This window comes from Siniperca chuatsi, linkage group LG19, assembly GCF_020085105.1.
Source record: "Siniperca chuatsi isolate FFG_IHB_CAS linkage group LG19, ASM2008510v1, whole genome shotgun sequence".
Taxonomy (NCBI): domain Eukaryota; kingdom Metazoa; phylum Chordata; class Actinopteri; order Centrarchiformes; family Sinipercidae; genus Siniperca; species Siniperca chuatsi.
In genome coordinates this window covers 1,955,137-1,975,989 of record NC_058060.1, presented here as the reverse complement: position 1 = coordinate 1,975,989, position 20,853 = coordinate 1,955,137, and the positions used below count along the sequence as shown (strand labels likewise).

Sequence of the window (20,853 nt, the reverse complement as noted above, 5' to 3'; positions counted from 1 at the left end):
AAAAGCACAGGTGTAATTAGCAAATTTAATAATAACTGCATTCCATTTAGGTTCACAAGTTCCAGGGCCCTGGTGTTGTTTATACTGGCACACTGACATGGTTAACTGGGCCACAAAGATGGAACGCAACCCTCATTAAGGTTTTTAATTATACCTGTGCTTTTCTAGCTTCTGGCTAGCTGGTACATGTTTACCTTTAGCCTAGAAATGACCAGTTAGGTCACTCAAACAGGAGAAGTAAATCAGCGGGATTTACTTTGTGTAAAATAAAACAAAAACTGTAGCACAGTAAGTAGTGACCGCAGTGGATTTCAGCCAATACAGCTTTGGTTCAAAAGCTGAGCAGGTTCATAAATGGCTGTGTTGGTTAGCTTTCTACTGGCTTTAGCAATGTACACACTGTTCGCTCTGCAGCTCCAATAGCAGAGTGACAAGAGAGAAAAACAAAGACAGAAATATACAAATCACATATATTTGATTTATATATATCGCTTTTTCATATATTGTCGTTCGAGTAAAACATATGGGGAACAACCATGTTAGCTTTTCAGACCTGTTCCCCAATGTGTCAGTGTGCATCACATGTTGCTGATGTAACGTTTATAGCCTGCAAGTTTATTTATTCATATATTTGGACAAGTAACTTGTTATTATGCTGGATGTGTTTTCCCCTTACTCCAGTCCTTACCAGAAAACTCTTGATGGAAAGCCCTGAACATGCATTGCAACTGTTGTTTCTAAGATTACACAGCAATTTATTTGGAAGACATTTTGTGTATGATTTCTTAGCACTAAGACCAGGTAGGCATATTAATCGACTAACTGTTTCCAGCACTAAAACAATAAAGGAAAAAAATGACTAAAATGTGACTAAAACTAATAAGCATTTTCATCTAAAGACTAAGACTAAATCTAAAACAGCTGCCAAAATTAACATTGAGTCCAATAACTGAAAGTTATTTACAATTTTGTTATGCTATTTCTAAATTACAAGAACTGTTCCGCAAGAACACAAATCTGTTCTTTGCATTCTTGGGTTTGAGAAACGCCCTCTGTTTATCCAGTATAGCACAACTAATGAATGAAGCACAATTACAAGCCAGGCTTCCCTGTGGTGACTCAATTTCTCTTTATAGAACCTCTCATCAATGACATACATACCCCAATACACATACACATACACACACACACACACACACACTCTTGTGGCCTGCCTGAGGTCTACTGTAGCTCATTAAGATAACATTAGTGCACCCTAACATAGCACCACGGGCTCTGTCAAGCAGCAGTGATTACCTTTATGGGGTTTCTGTGTGTGTGTTAGTGTGTGTGTGTGTGTCTAACAGAATCCACAGGATGCTTCAGATAGTGTGCTAGATTGGTGTGCATCTTCACTGTCAGCAGGGCTTCACTTGCATATGTGAGGAACTATGTACCCACTGATTACTGTGATGACACACATGGTGGCTTCAGATGACATGGCAGATAACACACATACTGTATGTAGGTGAAGGATGTGTCTGGAACCACAAAGCTTCCTACTACTATTTGTTTTTATGTCCCAGCTGCCCACTGACTGAACCTGTTATGATCATGTTATGAATTATGAAGTAATTATAATGTTCTCTGCGTGTTCTCTAAATACCTGTTTCACAATAATGCTGGCATACTGGCTGTACATAACAATAATTTCTAATGATTTAACTAATTAAATTAATGTCACCTAGACCCAGATAAGCAGCAGAAATAGACAGACAGATTAACCAATTAAAAACGATTCATTCATTTAGGTTCATTAAGTTTTTGCTAAAATCTTCACTTGTCTATAATAAGACGATGAGCTTCCTAGCTACTGTAGCTAGCAGTAGTGACAGTGTTTGCTACAGGATTTAACAGCCTCCTGCAGCACAGTCCTCTGTCACAACAATACCACTTTTAGTTTGTACAGCTGGTGTGTAATGTCTCCAGACATACAAAATCATTTTAGAAATACTTACTGCCTACAGTAGGTAAGAGAATATATTTGAGACCTGCAGATACCCTGATACTTGGGATGCAACTTTTTATTCAAAATTTGAACAATCATTCGAGTGAGGGAAAAATTAAATATTCAATATGTAATGATCTGTTCAAATTCAATACAATAGTCAATAAAATTCAACAGTAAGCACAAAAGGTCTGCGTATGGAGGAGGCTTGTTGACGTCGCCTATGATCGAAATCAACGTGGCACCGAAAGACATCGCCACTGGTGTGTTCACTGTTGCTTTACCTGGTCCGTGCTTGTAAAATATCCACTGTGTCAATGTCTTCTAATACCAGATAATGCCTATCTCTGTGTTTTTCTGTAAAGTGCTAAAATATGTTGCCAAATATACTTTGGCAGCCATTAATACCTGGGCAGTCCACCCAAGTAAAGTGGGAAACACGGTTTATTTTGTCCTTACAGGTACTACAAATTGCGAGCATGTGTGTGTGTGGCTGTGACAAGTTGGTTACTGTCTGTGCCGCTGTGCTCATGACGTGAACCATCGTGCGGCGCAGCATTCAGGTAAATTTGACCGGCACAGAATCGGATTTATGAGACTGATTGGCCCCGGTCACGGCCAATCAAGCTGAAAACCATCCGATTCCGATCACCGGCTGATTGATCAGTGCATCTCTAGCAGAAACGACACAGAATGTATAGAGAATATAGTAAAATTTATAATTTACAGATTCCATTCACATTTATAGAGAATTTTACAGGAAGCTGTAAAAAAGACAGTTCCTTGTTGTAAGGTCATTATCATTCATTAATTGTCTGTAGGAAGGATATTTAAAGAAAATAGTTTACCAACTGTGTGCTTGACACCCGTAAGAAAGAAAGAAAGAAACAGTGAACTCCAAACATTTATGATTGGCTGGCTAGAGGACCTACCAGGAGAGTTCTGTGGTGAGGAGGTGGGGGAACAGCGAGGAGAGAAGCTGAAGCCAGGGTGGATGGGGTGAGGCGGAACATAAGACATGATTTCCTCTTCATATAAACTGCAAGAACATGACACAGAAAAGCATAGAGGACATTATTTCTCTGAACTACATAGAGTCCAAGCATTAGTTAGTTAGTAATTTGATAGTACATTACTGTAAAAGGAAATAGATGTTGTTACCCAACATGGGTACACTAGGTTTAGTGTGTTCTTTACCTTAACAGGATGACTAGGTCTGCATCACATGACAGCTTCTCCACCCCCTGAGTACCTTCTGTCCGAATGTAGTGGATTTTCTCCCTGAACAGTCAACAAGACAAAGTCCTTATCAGTTATCCTTTTCTATACTGACTTGAGTTCAAAAGGTAAATGAAGTTAAATATTTGGGTTTGGTACTGAGGCACATTCTCCCTGACATCTTGAGCTCTGTTTTCAAGAAAGATGCATCTGTATTTATGGCATTATAGTCATTTTGTAATCACAATTTACATAAATACAGGCTCCAACCCATCACAGCTTGTAATACTGACTTCAGAAATCCGATTGTGGTGATTTTAGTGCTTGTATGTATTTATTTAGGGAGCAGTGGTGGCTCATGAAGAAATAATTGGTTATGAGCAGTAATCATCAAATCAAGTTTATATGTCAGTCAGCTAGGAGAATTGCTAAGTTAGCTACACAGCTAACTGAGCTAACTAGCTAACAGCAGTTAGTGCGTTATGACCTGACATGTGACATGCTGCCCCCTATGTTTTTGGAGTATGAATTTGACAAGTGGAGAGTACTCTCAATTCTTACATATTGCCTCTTTAAGAGTTTGAGTTTGGCGATATTTCTTAGCTGGAAAAAACAACCTTTCACAACCATGTTAATTTGCTTGTCAAATTTTAGAGGACCGAAGATGACACCAAGGTTCTGGCATGGGCATGTAGGTTTGTAGGGGCCCTAGGTGATTAGCTATACCCCCGATGGAGTTGGAGGGACCAAGTAAGACCACTTCGGACTTACTATTGTTTAAATGAAGATGTGAAGTGTTGTTATTTTCACCAGGTTCTAATGGGGGGTATAGCTGTGTGTCATCTGCATAGCAATAGCAGGAGATACTGTATTTATGGAAGATTGAGCCTAAAGGGAGCATGTATAAGGCGAATAATATAGGCCCTAAAATGGAGCCGTGAGGTACTCCACAGGTGATGGTAGCAGATGAGGAGAAGAGGTTTCCAGTTTTGACAGAAAAAGATCTGTCTATTAGGTAGGAGGCGAACCACTGGAGGGTGCTACCCTGGATACCGACCTGGCACTGGAGACGGTTCAGCAGAATAGAATGGTCAACCGTATCGGAGGCGGAGCTAAGGTAGTAGATCGTTGGAGACTTTAAGTAGAGCTGACTCTGGGCTGTGAAATGCTCTTAGACCTGACTGAAATTTCTCCATAATATTGTTAGTTTCTAAAAAGGACAAGAGCTGAGAGTAGACAATTTTTTCCCATGACTTTAGACAAAGATGGCAACTTAGATATAGGCCGGAAATTATTTAGAACACTTGCATCAAGGTTAGGCATTTTAATAACGGCATGTTTAAAGTGAGAGGGAACAGAATCATCAGCTAGACTACTGTTTAGGATGAGTGAAATTGTAGTACCTACAGTGTTGAACACTTCCTTCAACAGGCGTGTAGGAACAATGTCCAGGGGACAAGCAGTCGGCTTAGTGTGTGAGAGACTATGTCTTTAATATGAGCAAGAGACACAGGCTCAAACTTACTTAGGACTGTGGAGCAAGGAGGGAGGACGAAGGGGTTGTAGGGAGGAGGTGAAATTGCAGATCGGATGTTATCAATTTTACTTGTGAAGAAGTTTAGAAATTCATCACACGTGACTGGTTGACACAGAGCAGGCAGTAGCAGCAGGGTTAAGGACTGTGTTGATTGTGTCAAATAGTACTTTGGGAGAGTGGGAATTTCTGGAATTAATCTCAGCAAAGTATTTTGCCCTCTCTGCTTTGACCGATTGCTGATACTTAACAAGACAACTTTGCATCATGTCAAGTGAGACTTGAAGCCTGGTATTTTTCGATTTTCTTTCTGCTTTCCGACATAATTGCCAAAGAGCGCGGGTGTCCTTGTTCAGCGAGGGTTGAGTTTTAGTTTTAGGTTTCCTGAATTTGAGTGATATCTACACAAGTTGAGTTGCACCAGGCAATTAACTGCTCTGTACTCAGGCAGGAGGAGTGGGCCGCAGTGTAGTAGGATAGGAAAGAGGCTATGTAGGTGTCAGAGAAATTGCTGTGGAAGGGTTTATTGTACCAGAGTAAGTACAGTAATACACAGCTACAAAGAGTGCCGGACATGGACTCCCAGTTTTAAACATCAAGACTTCAAAACTAGAATAATAATTTGTAGCAATGGAAGTGCACGTTATGTAGTTTCTGAAAATGATAGCTAGCCACCCCCACGGCCACTGGGCTGAGGGGAACTGTAAAAGTCATAGTCAGGGGGGACATACTTCCAAGAGCTGGCTGTGTTCACCAGGTTTCAGCCAGGTTTCTGTCAAAAATAGGAAATCTAAGTGGGTGGAAGAGATGAAATAATTCAAAATGAAAGACTTATTCAAGAGAGACCTTACATTTAGAGGAGCCAGATAACACAGGGTGGCAGGTGATGAGGAAACAGGGACACAATGTTATATGTAAGAAAGGTTGTTTATGTTTGCAGCTTTTAAACTGCCATGTGGGCGGGATAACCTGTCTGTCACAATAGTCTGAATGGGGAGACCAACAGCTGAGGGGGTTAATGACAGGTGGAGCCCGTAGGGGATGTTCTCATGGGAAACAGCACTCTCAGGTGGAACTGTATAGGAAACAGGGGGGTAGTGGGGTGTGTGTATGGACAGTAAACAGTCAGTCACATGGAGCGGACTGTACGGCAAGCATCCGGCTACGCAACATGCTGGGGTGGACTCCATCAGTCCTGAAAAGGGAGCAATGATCCCAAAATAGATTAAAATTATCAATAAAACCAATATTGTGAGCACTGCAGGCGGACTGGAGCCAAGTGTGGAGGCTGAGGATTCTGCTAAAGCGCCCTGCTCCATGGGCCAGTGTAGGACCGGAAATAAAAACAGAATTTCCACAAGTACTTAAAACGTTAAAAAGGTCATTAAAATCCTTTTTACATTGTCATTATTATTAATTTATAACCTGAATCCCTTTTTCTTTATGAACTATATTAACCATTGCTGCCTGAACACCAATAACTGAATTATAGCCTGAACATCAATAACACAAATAGTAGCCTACAATTTTGCCTACTGACAAATCTAGACTGAACTTTACATACCTAAATGTAAGTTTGGCTAAAGATTTCTCTATCTCTCCCTCGCTGCAACTGACACAACCCCTATTCTTTATGCAAATGACTGCGATGGAATGACATGCAATGAACCTGAAAACACAAAAAGGGAATTAAGTAGTAAAAATTGTGTATCTCTGAAAAATACCCAACAGACTGTTGAAGCATCACATTAGCTTCAGATGAATATGTTTTTGCATGGAACAACCATTGTGGACCAGGAACCCTCACTACATACATACGATAAAAATCAAAGTAGACTTCAATATTTCTAAATCAATTCTTTAAGAAAGAAGCATACCTCAGCACATGGTTTCTGCTAAGGCTGGGCTGTCGCTCCTGCAACATGTCAAATATGTTCGGCTGTCGAAGGAACGCCACTATCTTGTCATTGTAAGCTAGCGAGAGAGAGACAAACAGAGAAGCAGTCAGACATTAGCACAGCCTTAGTCTAAGACAACAGTTAAAACAATGTTTTGTCTTAGGTTGATCGTAGCTTCTAATTTATGATGAGACGTTATGACAGTGCCTACACGGAGTGGTCAGTTGTTGTGAGTCAGTGTGATGCTGGCTTCGTATGGCGGCTACCAGGCTGTTTCCAGGCCTGGCCATCAGAGAAGCCCCACGACTCCTGGACACATCAGAGGCCTGGGAACAAACACCAACAGGACACACTTTCACTGAGAGACAGCTGTTGTTCAAAGAAACTCACAGTTTGACACTATAACCCTCCTGTCCCCCCAAAAGCTTTGGGGGATGTAAACAGGAAGTATAATGTTGCCATGGATTCAGTGAGTTAGCTGTGGGCTGCAATGTGAGCCCGATGTGTTGCAGGGATTTCAGGAACTGAAAGAGAAGCTTTTCATACAGTATAAAACAGCTGTAGACAGCAGATACTGTAAGAATCACCCACATTCATTCACAGATCAGTGCAGAGACTGATTTACTGACTTTCCTGCTTTAACCACTTTAGAAGATATTTTTTTGGTTGGAGAGTGTTTAATTGAAATTAATTATTTATATTTTAAGCATTAATCTGTTGTTGCAGCACGTCTGCAGCATTAGAATAAACTGCTATTATCCTTTTTATGTATCATTTTTCAAAACGAAGTGGAGCATTGTTTACCTATAGTGGTGAGAAAAAGTGTTTGCCCCCTTCCTGATTTCTTATGTTTTTGCATGTTTGTCACACTTAAATGTTTCAGATCATCAAAGAAATTTAATTATTAGTCAAAGATAACACAAGTAAACACGAAATGCAGTTTTTAAATGAAGGTTGTTATTATTAAGGGAAAACAAAACCCAAACCTACATGGCCCTGTGTGAAAAAGTGATTGCCCCCTAAACCTAATAACTGGTTACCTGCCTACCTCCCTGCTTACCAACCTGCCTGCCTGCAAGCCACCTCCTAGCTTCCAAGCTAACCTCAACCAGCCAGGCTCATCCCCATTCTCCATCTTGCCTGTTCCCTCATCAGCCATCATCCCCATTCACCACCCTCCTTCCCTTCATGAGCTTATCAACAAACCATATTACCAATCATACCTCATTTGTCTGTGACCTGCATTTGGGTCCCCTTGTGTTGATGGTAACAAAGCGTTAGCCACATTAGTGTATGGAGAGCATCTCCAACTGCATTTATTGTGCTGCTTTTCACAATACTTCGATACTCCAAAAATGAAGGGAGCACAGGACATTCCAGTCATGCTAGAGTTATCTCTTAGGAAAGGAAATCTGTGTGGATTCAAATGTAACTAGTGTGAAACTCTGAATCGATAGTACAGGTGTGTGTGAGTACCTCCCCGGCACTGTAGCTGCGTAATCTCTGCAGGTGTTGCCTGTGGGCGAGGTGGCCGGGCAGCCGGCCGTTCTGCAGAGGGATGCGAGGGTCGATGAAGGTCGTGGCTCGACTGTTGTGGTCCACAAAGAAAGACTGAGAGAGAGAAAAAAATGGACTGAAACTGTCAAGTATGTATTGTAAAATAGTGATTTGAAATGATCTGCCATGTTTCAATTAACAGATTCTGGATCAAATCTTTTTAATATTATTTTTATTAATTATTATTTATTTTTCTTTATTATGTTTTCTTCTCTTTTCCTTCCATACATTCATGCACACATTCATTCACTTGCCCTCAAACCACGTATCAACACTCAACCTGAACTTATCAGACAATATGTCAGTCGGATTGTTACATGACCTATATATCCTCCTTCCATATGTAATAGCCCTGTTTTCTTTTTTTAACTGACACTTTAAGTGTACACACAATGGGCCTCATGTACGAACCACACGTACGAACAGATTAGCTCTTAAGTGGCATGCACGACCAATTGAAGAGAATTTGTAGCATTCACCAATTTTCTTGTGCTTGTAATTTTCTCTGAGGTACAAACAAAATTCACGAGTGATCCAGACCTGTCGTACGAGTCATGTACAGATAGATGTACAGATTTAGAGCTTAAATATGATATCGAATAACTAAAATGAAACAAAATCAATACTCTGTTCACCAGATCATCATCATTATTTTTTAGTGTCTACCTTCACGTCAAAGCATTCACTCTTTATGTCTGTCACAACGTTGATGACGTTGGCAGCTGTACTATTAATATTTTCTAATTGTTTCAGGTCTGCTACTTACACCGCTAAAGTTGTCATCTTTTTGTCTGCTGATTTCTGACAGCAGGACTTGTGACTTTAAGGTGTGAAATTCTTCTTTTCACTCTTTGGTAACAATTTTGTGAAGGAATCCTGCCCACAAATGTGGCAAAACAGATGACCTTATATGGAAATTTTAAGGGCGCTGATTATGCTAATGATCAAATCTCATGAACACACACCTCCTCAAGAACAGGTGATTGTAGACTGTAATGAGTAATTAAGAACAACGAGTTTGGTGAATCTGTGAGAATGGTGTGTTTGGTTAGTCTGTCCTCTTCCAGGTCTCCATGGTGGAGAGGAGGTTGCGTGGCTCAGGTCTGTTTGACGACACCTGAAGTTGCTCGACGTCCTCCTGGATCCATTCTTCATACATGTGTACAATCTATCTATAGTTTCATCATCCTGATTGTCAACACTGTAATTTTATTATGTTGGTCTATTCTGTACACATGACATCTATTTCCTGATCCCTCCTCTGTTGTTCTTCCTGAGCTTTCTTCCATTTTCTCCCCGTTAAAGTTCTTCCTCATCAAAATCGAGGGTCTAAAACGGTCTGTATGCTGTACAGATTGTAAAGCCTCTTGAGGTAAATGAGTGATTTGTGATATTAGGCTATATACCGTAAATAAAGCTGAATTGACTTAACATTTTGTACATTTTGTACCTCAAATATCACAGGGTTCATACTGCTTAAAACAACATATTAAAACAGCTGAACATGAGCATCAGTCCAGTGTTTTGTCCTTGGTTCATTTTGCACACTCCATCCTCTTCGTTTTAAACACTGTACATTTTATATTTAAATGGACTGTACTTATATAGCGCCTTTCTGACTACTCAAAGCGCTTCAACTACATATCACATTCACCAAAGTAACTAATCACTCACACACATTCACACCCCGAAGGGGTCGGTGGGGGTCAGTGTCTTGCCCAAGGACACTTCGACACATGGGCTGTGGGAAGCCGGGATCGAACCGCCTTCCGATTGGTGGACGACCCGCTCTTCCACTAAGCCACAGTTGCCCTATAGTTAAGATTCCTAACTTCCAGTACTTGTTGATTTTTCTTTTCTCTTACTATGATTACAGTGACCGTTATGCACCAAAATACCAAGGCAAATTCTTTGTATGTGAAAACCTACTTGGCAATAAATCTGATTCTACATATGTAACCTACCTTGCCCTGGGGGTCAGTCTTGATCTCCCAGCCTCTCGGCAGCTCCAGCTGAGTGTCTGCGAACTTGTTGAGGAAAACCACCAGGTCCCGGTTATGTTGGTAGCGCTCGAAGTTCCTGGCATCGCGACGCACCTTCAGGATCATGTGTTTCACACAGCTGCTGGTGGTGAACATTCGGTAGGCTGCCTGGAGAGAGAGCAGCTACAAGTTTACTTCTACATTTAGAAAAGTTAATAAAGTACTGTGTCACTGACAGTGGAAAATGCTGTTTTGATCTTATTTTGGCTATCCATTTATGAGTATGAGTATGAGTATGAGTGTGTGTGTGTGTGTGTGTGTGTGTGTGTGGGAAGAAAGGTGTGTGTATCTAAAACAGATGCTTTCCTCAGTTTTGCATTGAATATACAGTTTGCGGTTTTATCCGAGTCTTTGTGCGGAACAACTGAATGTTATATTTGTAGTCGTACCATTCCCAGAGTAAATACTCCTGGTGTGCCTGTAACCTGTAACTAACAGAAACAGCAACATACAGAAAAATTAGTGCCTCCATAGTCTCTTACATTACATCGTGTTATTATATTATGAAAGAATTGTCTATTGTTGTCTTGTCTGTTATTGTCTATCTGGCATTTATTTGAAGCAGGCCATCTATCAGTCAACATTTGACCTCATCACCACATGGAGTTGTAGTTGCAAGGAACTGTTTTCAAACTCTTCCATTTGGATTCATTTTTGACGCTGTGACATCTAAGATTTCAACGTTGACTGCCTCTTCGAAAAAAAATCATATTAAAGGATAATCTTCTAGACCTAAAAAAGACCAAAACCAACTACGTGTTAGTCCGTCTGTCAATACGTTCTGACTTCTCCACTTTGTCTGTGGCTCTCAGCCCCAGAACCATTGATTTCTATTGAAGACGTAAATCTTTAAAAACAGCTCACAAATATGAAGTGTCATTTTAAAAAAAGGCTGTAGTTTCAGTGAGTGTTTGGGGCAGCAGGACGGTGTGTGTGGGACTGAGTCAGAATAAACTCCAGTGTGTGTGTTCATGGTAATGAAGGAACATGTCAGCCAGTGCAACAGTGCGGCTCACTGATGTGTTTTAACAGTTTCTGGACAACAAGTGGCTCAGAGGAAGAAGATATATTCTCAATATATATATTATATATATATTGGGATTTGTTGATAATCGATAAATATAGAATATCAACAGATTAGATGATTTTTTGAGGCTTTTTGCCTTTATTTGATTGGAACAACTGAAGAGAGACAGGAAATGTGGGGGAGAGAGAGAGGGGCTGACATGCAGCAAAGGGCCACTGCTGTAAGGACTCAGCCTTGTACATGGGCGCGCTCTACCAGGTGCTACTGGGGCGCTCCCCGAGATGTCGTTTTTAACCTTTTCATGACATCAGTGTTTGCCTTCTGTTTGCATCAGCAATGCAATGCTTTCGGCAGATGACTATTTGTTGACTTTGTTCGCACTTTGGAAAATGTTTGAGACTGATGAAGTGTACATGCAATTTGTAGTTAGTCAAGTCAGACATGTAAAAGCAGAGACGAGGTTCTTTACTAAAAGTGGGACATCTGCACTGTTATTGACCTCCAGTGTGATGATTGTGATCCAATGGTCTATACTGTTTGCTGAAGAATTGATCAGCTTTCACTTTCACTGGCTCTTTATTGGAAGCCGTAAACCTCCATTAAGTTTAATGCGACTTCTGAATCTAAATGGGCAGCAGGATATAATGATACATGGGTCTAACCCAAATCCTAACAGACTATTTCAACAAATAAATGATTACGGGTCAGAGAGATATACTGTCATGTGATTCTACCTGTAGTAAAAACTATAAAGCTCTAATTTAGCACAATATACTGTATATAGGCAATGTTCTCTGTGTGTGCGTGTGTGTGTGTGTGTGTGTGTGTGTGTGTGTGTGTGTAGTAGTAGTACTCACATAATTGCTGTGCAACACAGTGAAGAATTCTGGGTGTGTGATGAACTTGACGGCAGGAGATTGGAGGAGATGGCTGATCTTCTGGTAATTTACCGGGGAGGCGGGGGCTGCAGACAGACAACAGGGGAATTTCTCTGTATTTTTAGCAGTTTACTAAAGTAGGTTTTGACTAAGGTACAATATGTACCAATAACAAATATAATATTGAATATTTTAAATGAAATTACAGTGAGAAAATGTAGTGCATCAGAAAATAAACAATTGCAAAGTACATTGATACAAAATAGATCCAGTATTTATGCCTTCAGATGGTGAAGACAGGTCAGTAGTCCCACAAATGAGCATGAACACAATCCAAAACACTAGAGGAATGATCTCTTTAGTCTGTTCTGTAGTTGGCATGAAAAAGCAGAGATGGTCACTTTAAACTGTGAGGAGGCTCAGACCCGTACCCGTCTGAGGAGAATCCGAATCAGTCTCTGTACTGCCGCTCCGCTCTAACCTCTGACTCCCACCATCCTCCTCTGTGGCCATGGTCCTCTGGATGTTCTGGTACCTGAAGAAACAGCAAGTCGTCCTCTTACAGGAGTATGAAGATGGAACAAGTTTATTTATTTGGCTTGTGAAGTATTACTGGGTTTGTAAAGGATATCTGCATCTTTCACAAAGACACATTTCACATGTTTCAAGACCTGTTCAGTGCTACTTGTGCTATTGAGCTTTTGTATAATATTATTGCATATTTCTCATGATCTTATTTGTTGATCTGCATTGCACTGCACTTCTTCGCACAAAATGTGCTTCACAAACAAAGGTTGATGGTTTGAGTTTCCTTTCCAGTCACCAGATGTCAGCCTAACTCCACTATAGGACCTGTATGCAGCTTAGAATACTGTACTGACTGCGACGATGCCTCCACTCCCTCATATTTCCTCCTTCCTCATTGTCTTTTCACTGCAAGATTATTATTGTTTAGTTGACAAAAACAACTAAAAACAAAATATTCAGAGGTACATTGATTGCTATAGTTATTGGTATTTGGTATTCAGGTGGGTTTTTTAGTATATAGTATTGGTCAGTTAAATCAGTTGTGAACAGTTTAACACGTCATGTGATGTCAGAAACAGTCACTGTGCAATAACCCTGTAACACTAAAACATCCGCTGTACCTACAAATCACTTATTATTAATTATGTATATTATTAGTTTAAAATATGTATTGTGCAATAACATGTAGATATAATCCATCACTGTCAAATGTAAATCTAAGTAGCCTGTACATACTGTACATAGACTTGTATACAAACATGTACTGTACATAAACCAACTACTGTATGTAGATGAAGAAACTTCTTGCTTTACCCATTCAATATTTATTCCAGCACTCTTTGCACTCTTACACACCATTGCACTATATCCCTGTTTTTTTGTGTTATGTATCTATTTTTTCACTGACTTGTATGTACATAAATAATTATATGTTTATGTTTGCTTATCTTTGTTCAGCTATATGTCTGTGTCTTCCTGAACATAGTTTCTGGGACAGTGCAGAAGTACACTGAGTGCTACTAGACCGGAAGTCAGATTCCTTGTATTTGCAAACATACTTGTCAAATAAAGCTGATTCTGATGTACTTTTTCATATATAACACTGTGAAATTTAACTCACAAGTGCAACACTCTGTTTAGCATTTTAATTCCAAACTCAAAGCAAAATAAAGTGTTGTTTTGATAGCTTAAAAATATTCAGGCACTTAACTGGTGTTTTCATTTTTAATTATTTTAAAATTATATTCATTTTATTTGATTTTATTCTGCCACCATGACAAAATATTTGTCATATTTACCCATTTAGTGCTTAAAGAGAAACAAATATGCTAAATCAGTTAGAAATATTGCCAACACATGCCACGTGACTGATATAGGCTACAGTGTCTACTTTGAAATAGTATTAAACAAATGCAAGAGACAGGCCACATAGGAGAAGATAAATGAAGAGATACATTTCACAATACATTTTCTCAATTTAGTTGCAATTCTTGCTGTTTGATAATATTGGTTGATACACGAGTGCCTGATGATCATTACAGTTGGAGCTCTCTCTCTGTATTCTCAGTCTGACCTCCTGTTGAGTTGTTCCATCTGCTGGGTGGATCCTGAGCGGGGGATGCCGTGGTTACACTTGCTGCTGTGGCTCGGTCTCTGCCAGGTTGTGGTCCGGTTGACATGGTCCACATAGAAAACTCTGCCATGGCTGTCGATACGAGCTTCCCAGTCTGTGGCAACAGAGAGGTGGGGGAGTGACAAAGTTATTAGCTACGTTTCTATATCACTGTTAAGAATGTGTTTGTCTATCACATCTCAGTGAGCTAGATGTAAGCAAACCTCCTCCTGAATGTCATTAACCCTAAAGATAAATGAAAAGAAGCTCAAGAACGGATTTGAACTGGCTGGTACTGCCCAAATTGTTAATATTCCCTGGTTGTCAAACAATATTCATACTGCCTTCAATGCCTTGTTTTTTCTGTTGATGAATTAAAAAAATCTTAATTACAAAATCTGAAGCTTCCTTTCAACTGTAAACACAATAAGACACATTGCAATATTTTTATCTACAGACAACTTGCTATATTTGAAGGTACCATTTGGTTTATTATAATTCACAAAATATACTTGCCAAATATAGCAAATTCTCATATATTTATTGAGATACATACAGAGACTGTATGTTATATCACTCAAACTCAGGAGTTTAATAAACTAGATATATTACTAAAATAGCATGTACATCCTTACTTTCATAATCACTCACTCTAGATTTCAGCGTACCCCACACACATATTCCAAATCTTTTTGTGTTGACCACCATCCGCTCACAAGGACCGAGTTTCTCCTTTAAAGAGAAATAGGGAGATAGGGTATTTTCCCACTACTTTGATGCTGTAAGTCATAAAACCAAAACTGAGAGGATAACTAATCCCTTCATGCCTGCCTTGAAGATCACCAGGACTTTCGTGTTGATCAGTGGTAGGATCTAAGACTACGGAGCAAATGATTGGAGAATATAAGCTTGTCTTTCCATTATGTAAAACAATGGTTAAAAAAAAAAGAGTACAAAAAGATCAATTCTAGTATAACACACATCCCCTAATAGAAAACACAATGTGTCAAAAACAAGTGAATCCATCTTGGATCACAGGATGGAAATTCATTAGGCTACAAAAATCTCCTTCTTATCAAGTCATTTTGAAACAAGCTGTAAACACATTGACTTGTTATCACCTTACAAAGTTGTTCGCCAAGACTTGCCTATTTACACATCCATCATATACAGAGCAACATTAGCATTAATTTGCAGTTGTGTTTGTGTTCATCTGATGAACGTAAGTCCAATACTCACTGTACTTTTTAATACACAATTCCCCATGTCCCTAAATGCAGCGATTGTGCACCATTTGTGACTGTCTGCCTGCACCCATTCTCTCCCTCTCCCTCCCTTTACTGATGTGCATCTGTAAGCAACCCAGTTACTTTTCCAGAGACTGATACTTCACTACAGCACGATCTGGGCTTATAGGCTCAATCCACTTTGTTCTTTCAGACAGAATATAAAAACACCACAGTGAAGACGACTTGGCACTTAAACTGGAGGTAAGTAATGAATGTACTGTACTTATGACCACTTATATTTAACCACACACTGTCTACAACTGAGGGTGCTTTCACACCTGACCTGTTTGTTGCAGTTCAAACAAGCTCTGGTGTGTTTGCATGTTTGGTTCAGCTTGTTAAGGCCGGTGTGAGAGCTGTCGTTCAAACTCTGTTTTCAAAGTAAATTTTTACTTGCCTCTATACAAGGACTGGCTTTTTTCACCTACGTAACATTGCAAAAATCTGGCTCATCCTGTATCAAAATGATGCAGAAAAACTAGTCCATTCATTTGTTACTTCTAGGCTGGATTATTGCAATTCCTTATTATCAGGCTGCCCGAATAAGTCCCTAAAGATTCTCCAATTGATCCAGAATGCTGAAACTAGGAAAAGAGATCATATTTCTCCAATATTAGCTTCTCTGCACTGGCTCCCTGAAAAATCCAGAACAGAATTTATAATCCTTCTACTTACCTACAAAGCTCTTAAGGCTCAGGCACCATCGTATCTTAAAGAGCTCATAATACCTTATTTCCCCACTAGAACACTGCACTCCCAGAATGCAGGGTTATTTCTGGTTCTAGAGTCTCCAAAAGTAGAATGGGAGCCAGAGCCTTCAGTTATCAAGCTCCTCTCCTGTGGAATCAGGTCCCAGTTTGGGTTCGGGAGGCAGACACCATCTCCACATTTAAGAGTTTGTGCCAAAGACTTTCCTCTTTGATAAAGCTTATAGTTAGGGCTGGCTTGGGTGAGTCCTGAACCATCCCTTAGTTATAGGCCTAGATTGCCGGGAGACTTCCCATGATGCACCTCTCTCCACTCTCCTTCTCTCCCTCTCCATCTGTATGCATTTTTATCCCATTACTGCATGTTACTAACTCGACATCTTCTCTCTCCCGTAGTTTTGTGCTTTCTCGTTTCTCTCCTCTCTCTTTCTGTCACTTTCTGACTGCTTTATAGGAAAAGTGTAATGAGAAAACGTGTTATGAATTGGCGCTATATAAATATAATTTAATTGAATACAAATTGTTTTAATTATTATTTATTAATAACAACAAACACTAAAGTTAATTGTTATGTTTAATCTTCATAAATAATAAAGTAAATTAATCAGAACAAGGACACAGTGTGTCATAAATGCAAAGCAACAAATATTCTTGCATATCGAAAATGGTATGACAATCCCCCCCTCCTTCTCCCCAGAGATTAACTGTGAGTAAGTGATAAATTATTAGTAGGGATGGGTATCGCTAGGATTTTATCGATTCTACTACTTTTATCGATGCTCTTATCGGTTCGGTTCATTATCAATACTCTTCTTCTACAATCGGTTCTTTTTCCATTACTAAATAACTGCTTTAAAAATAAAAATAATAAAAATAAAAACAGAATACATTTTGGATTAGAATTGAATATTTTAAATGTCAGTAAAATAAATCATATTCCTGACATCAAAATACTGAGTGATGTCTGTGTTCTTCATTCTTTCAGTCCTTCCTCCTGTCCTCCTCCCTCTGCTGCTGCTGTGATTCACTGCAGATAAGTTTCCGCTAGTAGAGAGAGGAGGGGCTGGTTTGTCTCACCCAGCACTAAGTTTACAAGAATTTGCCAAATTTTAAGATTTGTGGCAAACTAAGATAAACAGTTAGACTACATACAGACAGCTTCGTTTTAGCTTGTTTGTAACAATTCGCTATTAGCTGAGCTAGCGTGCTGTGCTTGTGTAAAACATAGCCAATTAAAATATCGCTTTCTACATGTTTGCTGCTTGTTGAACAGGTGTATTGATTGAAGTATTGCGTTTTACTGTCAAAGGTTTTATTGCACTTACTTACAGTAAGTAAAATATTTGTAGATTATAGCTTAAAAATGATTAATTTAAAAAAGTTATCACAGTCTCTCTGTCCCTCCTCTCCAGCCACATTCCCTATTCCCCAGCTCCCTTCATTGCCATTTTCCATCCATCCACCAGATGCCCTTGGACTTTCCCTCCTTTCCCATCACCTGATCACCTTTTGCTTTCAAGCTTCTGTGAACTGAACCTGCCTGGCTGTGTGTCTGTTACCAGTTTACCTGCCAGCCTACCAGTAAGCTATTTTTGGTCATTAAACGACTAAAGTCATCCTGCTGCCTCTGTCTGCATTTGGGTCCTTCCCCTGTTGACACTCTCCCGCACCCACGAATAGTTCAAAAATGACAACAGATTTTGTTTAATGTAATTTCTGTAATTTGTGTGAATTTGTGTTTCCTGAGTGGTTTGGGGAGATTTGAATTCTTGTCATAAAATATATCAGTAGAGGTCAGAAACATAAGCAGGTTGGAATTGGAAAGCTTTTGTTATTGTGGCTATCTGATATGCCACAATTAGGATTTCATTTGGATCTTAAATGGCCTCAGTGTGAATGTGTGAAACAGGGACTGTAGCAGCTTTTATCAACTCTGGCTAACTGCTGGAGGAGGAGAAAGATGAAGACTAGAACAGACAGAAAAACCCTCTGTTATTTGTCACGACTCCTCTGCCCACACAAACACACACAGAACAGCCTCTTATTGCCAGTCCTGACCATATTTAGGGGAGTTAGTATTCCTAATTTGGCTTTGTAGTAGCCCTGCTCCATTTTAATCATGCTGAAGGTGTTTTGGGTCAGGTTATAGGTGAAAGAGTGATCTAATAATGACAATCACTTTTTCCTCTTAGTTTCAACAGAAATTATGATCAGGCTTTGTACTCCTGCTCAAACACAAAGTGCAGCTGAGTGTCACTAGATATAAATGTAGTCCTGTGCCTGTATGTGTTGTAAGTGGATCCAATCCATGGTGTCAGATGACTGAACACATTGCTTATCTGGTGGAAAGTGCTCCAAATTGTGCTGCTATTGACCTCGACATACTTAAAAGTCAAGCAGGAATGTGCTTCACACTATGTGGTTATATTCTGTAGGAGATGGTTAGTGCTATGTGTTGATCTGTTTGTTTATTCCATATCATTTTACACAGAAAACCTTTGGTTTTTATCCAAAATGATATGACAAAATAATTATTTTGAATTCATCACTTTGGGCTCTGACAACGTCTCTTTACATTAAGAGCATTGTCCAGGGTTCTGACCAGACTGGTTGTCCAGTGTTGTGACTGGAATTCACACTTTGGCGTACATGGATGGATGAATAGATACTTTATTTATCGCCTGGGGGAAATTCTCATGTCACAGCAATACAAGAACGAACCACACAAGAATAGTGCAAAAGAACAAATATCAAAACACAAGTACTAAACATAAGAGTTAAATGTATAAATGTATGTAAAATGTGCATGCGTTAAAGTGTGCAAATTGCTGTAAGGTGTGCAAAATGGATGTAATAAGTTAAAAAGATGTATTGCAATTAGCCAGAAGTTAGACAGAATATAATTTCAGGTCCAGTTAGAGTCCAGTAAGACCTCAGCAGCCTCTCAGCAGCCTCTCAGTCGACACTGCGACACAGCGGGGATGAGTTAAAACGATTGCTGACCACCGGCAGGATTGATCTGTGGAATGATCTTAAAAAGAATATCCACTAAGGCAGGGCTTTCAAAGTCTGACACTGTGGGGCCCCTTTGACAAAATTGAGACAACTACGCTCCTCAACAACATGGGCCTTAGTAATCTAAAATTATTGATGGTGAAAAAAAGTAAATATTAATGGATTTGTGTCACACTTATTATTCTTTGTCTTACTTTTATTTGGGGGATGATAATGCTCTAAGTTTTGGAACTACAGTTTCCATAATGCTTTGGGGGGATGTAGACAAGAAGTATAATGTTGCCATGTATTCAGTGAGTTACACTGTGGGCTATAACTTGAGCCTCGTTTTGTTTGTTTACATTTTGGAAAACTGGCATTATTAAAAGTGTGCTGAATTAGCTATTAGCAGTTCCTTTTTGCAGTGTACCCATGGATGTCCAGACAACTATAACTGGATTACTTTGATACTGAAAACTTTAAAACATGATGATTCTCAGGCAAGTTCTGAAGCATCTTTTTTTCTATGATTTCTAACCAGATTTATGGACATTTATTTGTAATCGGAGATAATGATATCCTTGGCAAGTGTAAGTCACATTGAATAAAAAAATATGTGTATCATGTCTATGTGTTCAGATTTATTCAGCATTATGACACACAGAAAGAGATGCAAATTGTACAGGGACGTGGCCATCCACCCACTCAGTCTGTCTAAGTTATTTGACCGCTCTACTCAGGATTACTCCAAGTTTTTGGAGATTGTTGAGTATGTCTCGCAGAAAGTGCTTTTTCGGTTGTGAAGGAAAGTTAGCAGCTAACTGCTGCTAATTGTAGCTGCTGTTAGCTAGTTAGCTCAGTCAACTAGGAGCTCTGAGCACCGGGGGAGTGTTGGTGTTTACACCACTTGCACTAGAGCTTTGGACCTCCGGGAGGAGGAGGAGGTTTTCAGGCCCGGGCTCCGAGCTCCCAATCTGGCTAGAGTTAACTTAGCTAATAGGACCGCTAGCTGCACAGCTAACTGAGCTAACTAGCTAATGGCAGCTACAATTAGCAGCAGTTAGTGGTTACTTTGAAGCTATCTGTCCATCAGGAAACTCCATAAATCACAGAGAGTTGAGACAGAGCAGCAGGAGGACATCAGAGGGAAAACCAGAAAATATTTTCTCTGGAAAATACCATCAGTTTCACCAATATCAGTGAATAATAAAGTTCTAAAAGGTGTGTGTTTTTGTACAGTAATCAGTGAGGCCCAGCCCCCAGAAACACTCCGCTCCAGTGGCATCTATTATTTTTCCAACCTAATTCTTGTCTCACAGGTGGTCTGATAAACAGTAAATTCATCAAATTCAGTGCCCCATATTGCTATTTTTCAAGCTAAGTAGTGCAGCTGTCATATGCTGTTGAGCACACCGGCAAGATGATGAGGTGGTGCGGGCGGTGATCATTTCACAAGCACTGGGTGCCAAGCCCCCAGGAAGTGTGCCGGGCTTTGAAGCTAATTTGACATAGTGGTTTGTCACGTGATGTACTGGCCCAAAACGATGTTTATCATAGACTTACATTGTGAAATGAAAACGGT

At 39.7% G+C, this 20,853-nt stretch overlaps 1 protein-coding gene across 5 annotated transcripts in view; it reads right to left on the bottom strand.

Moving 5' to 3' along the window:
• LOC122866610 (E3 ubiquitin-protein ligase HECW1) overlaps window positions 1-20,853 on the bottom strand; it is a 107,861-nt gene that overhangs the window by 17,869 nt on the left and 69,139 nt on the right. For all 5 annotated transcript variants that reach the window (XM_044176501.1, XM_044176504.1, XM_044176500.1 and 2 more), the window contains 9 exons: window positions 14,243-14,396; window positions 12,573-12,676; window positions 12,121-12,227; window positions 10,159-10,344; window positions 8,114-8,248; window positions 6,849-6,963; window positions 6,617-6,713; window positions 3,185-3,268; window positions 2,920-3,026 (listed from right to left, as the gene is read on the bottom strand). In XM_044176501.1, coding sequence (XP_044032436.1) covers window positions 2,920-3,026; window positions 3,185-3,268; window positions 6,617-6,713; window positions 6,849-6,963; window positions 8,114-8,248; window positions 10,159-10,344; window positions 12,121-12,227; window positions 12,573-12,676; window positions 14,243-14,396 — 1,089 coding nt within the window. The remainder of the gene's footprint in view (window positions 1-2,919; window positions 3,027-3,184; window positions 3,269-6,616; window positions 6,714-6,848; window positions 6,964-8,113; window positions 8,249-10,158; window positions 10,345-12,120; window positions 12,228-12,572; window positions 12,677-14,242; window positions 14,397-20,853) is intronic.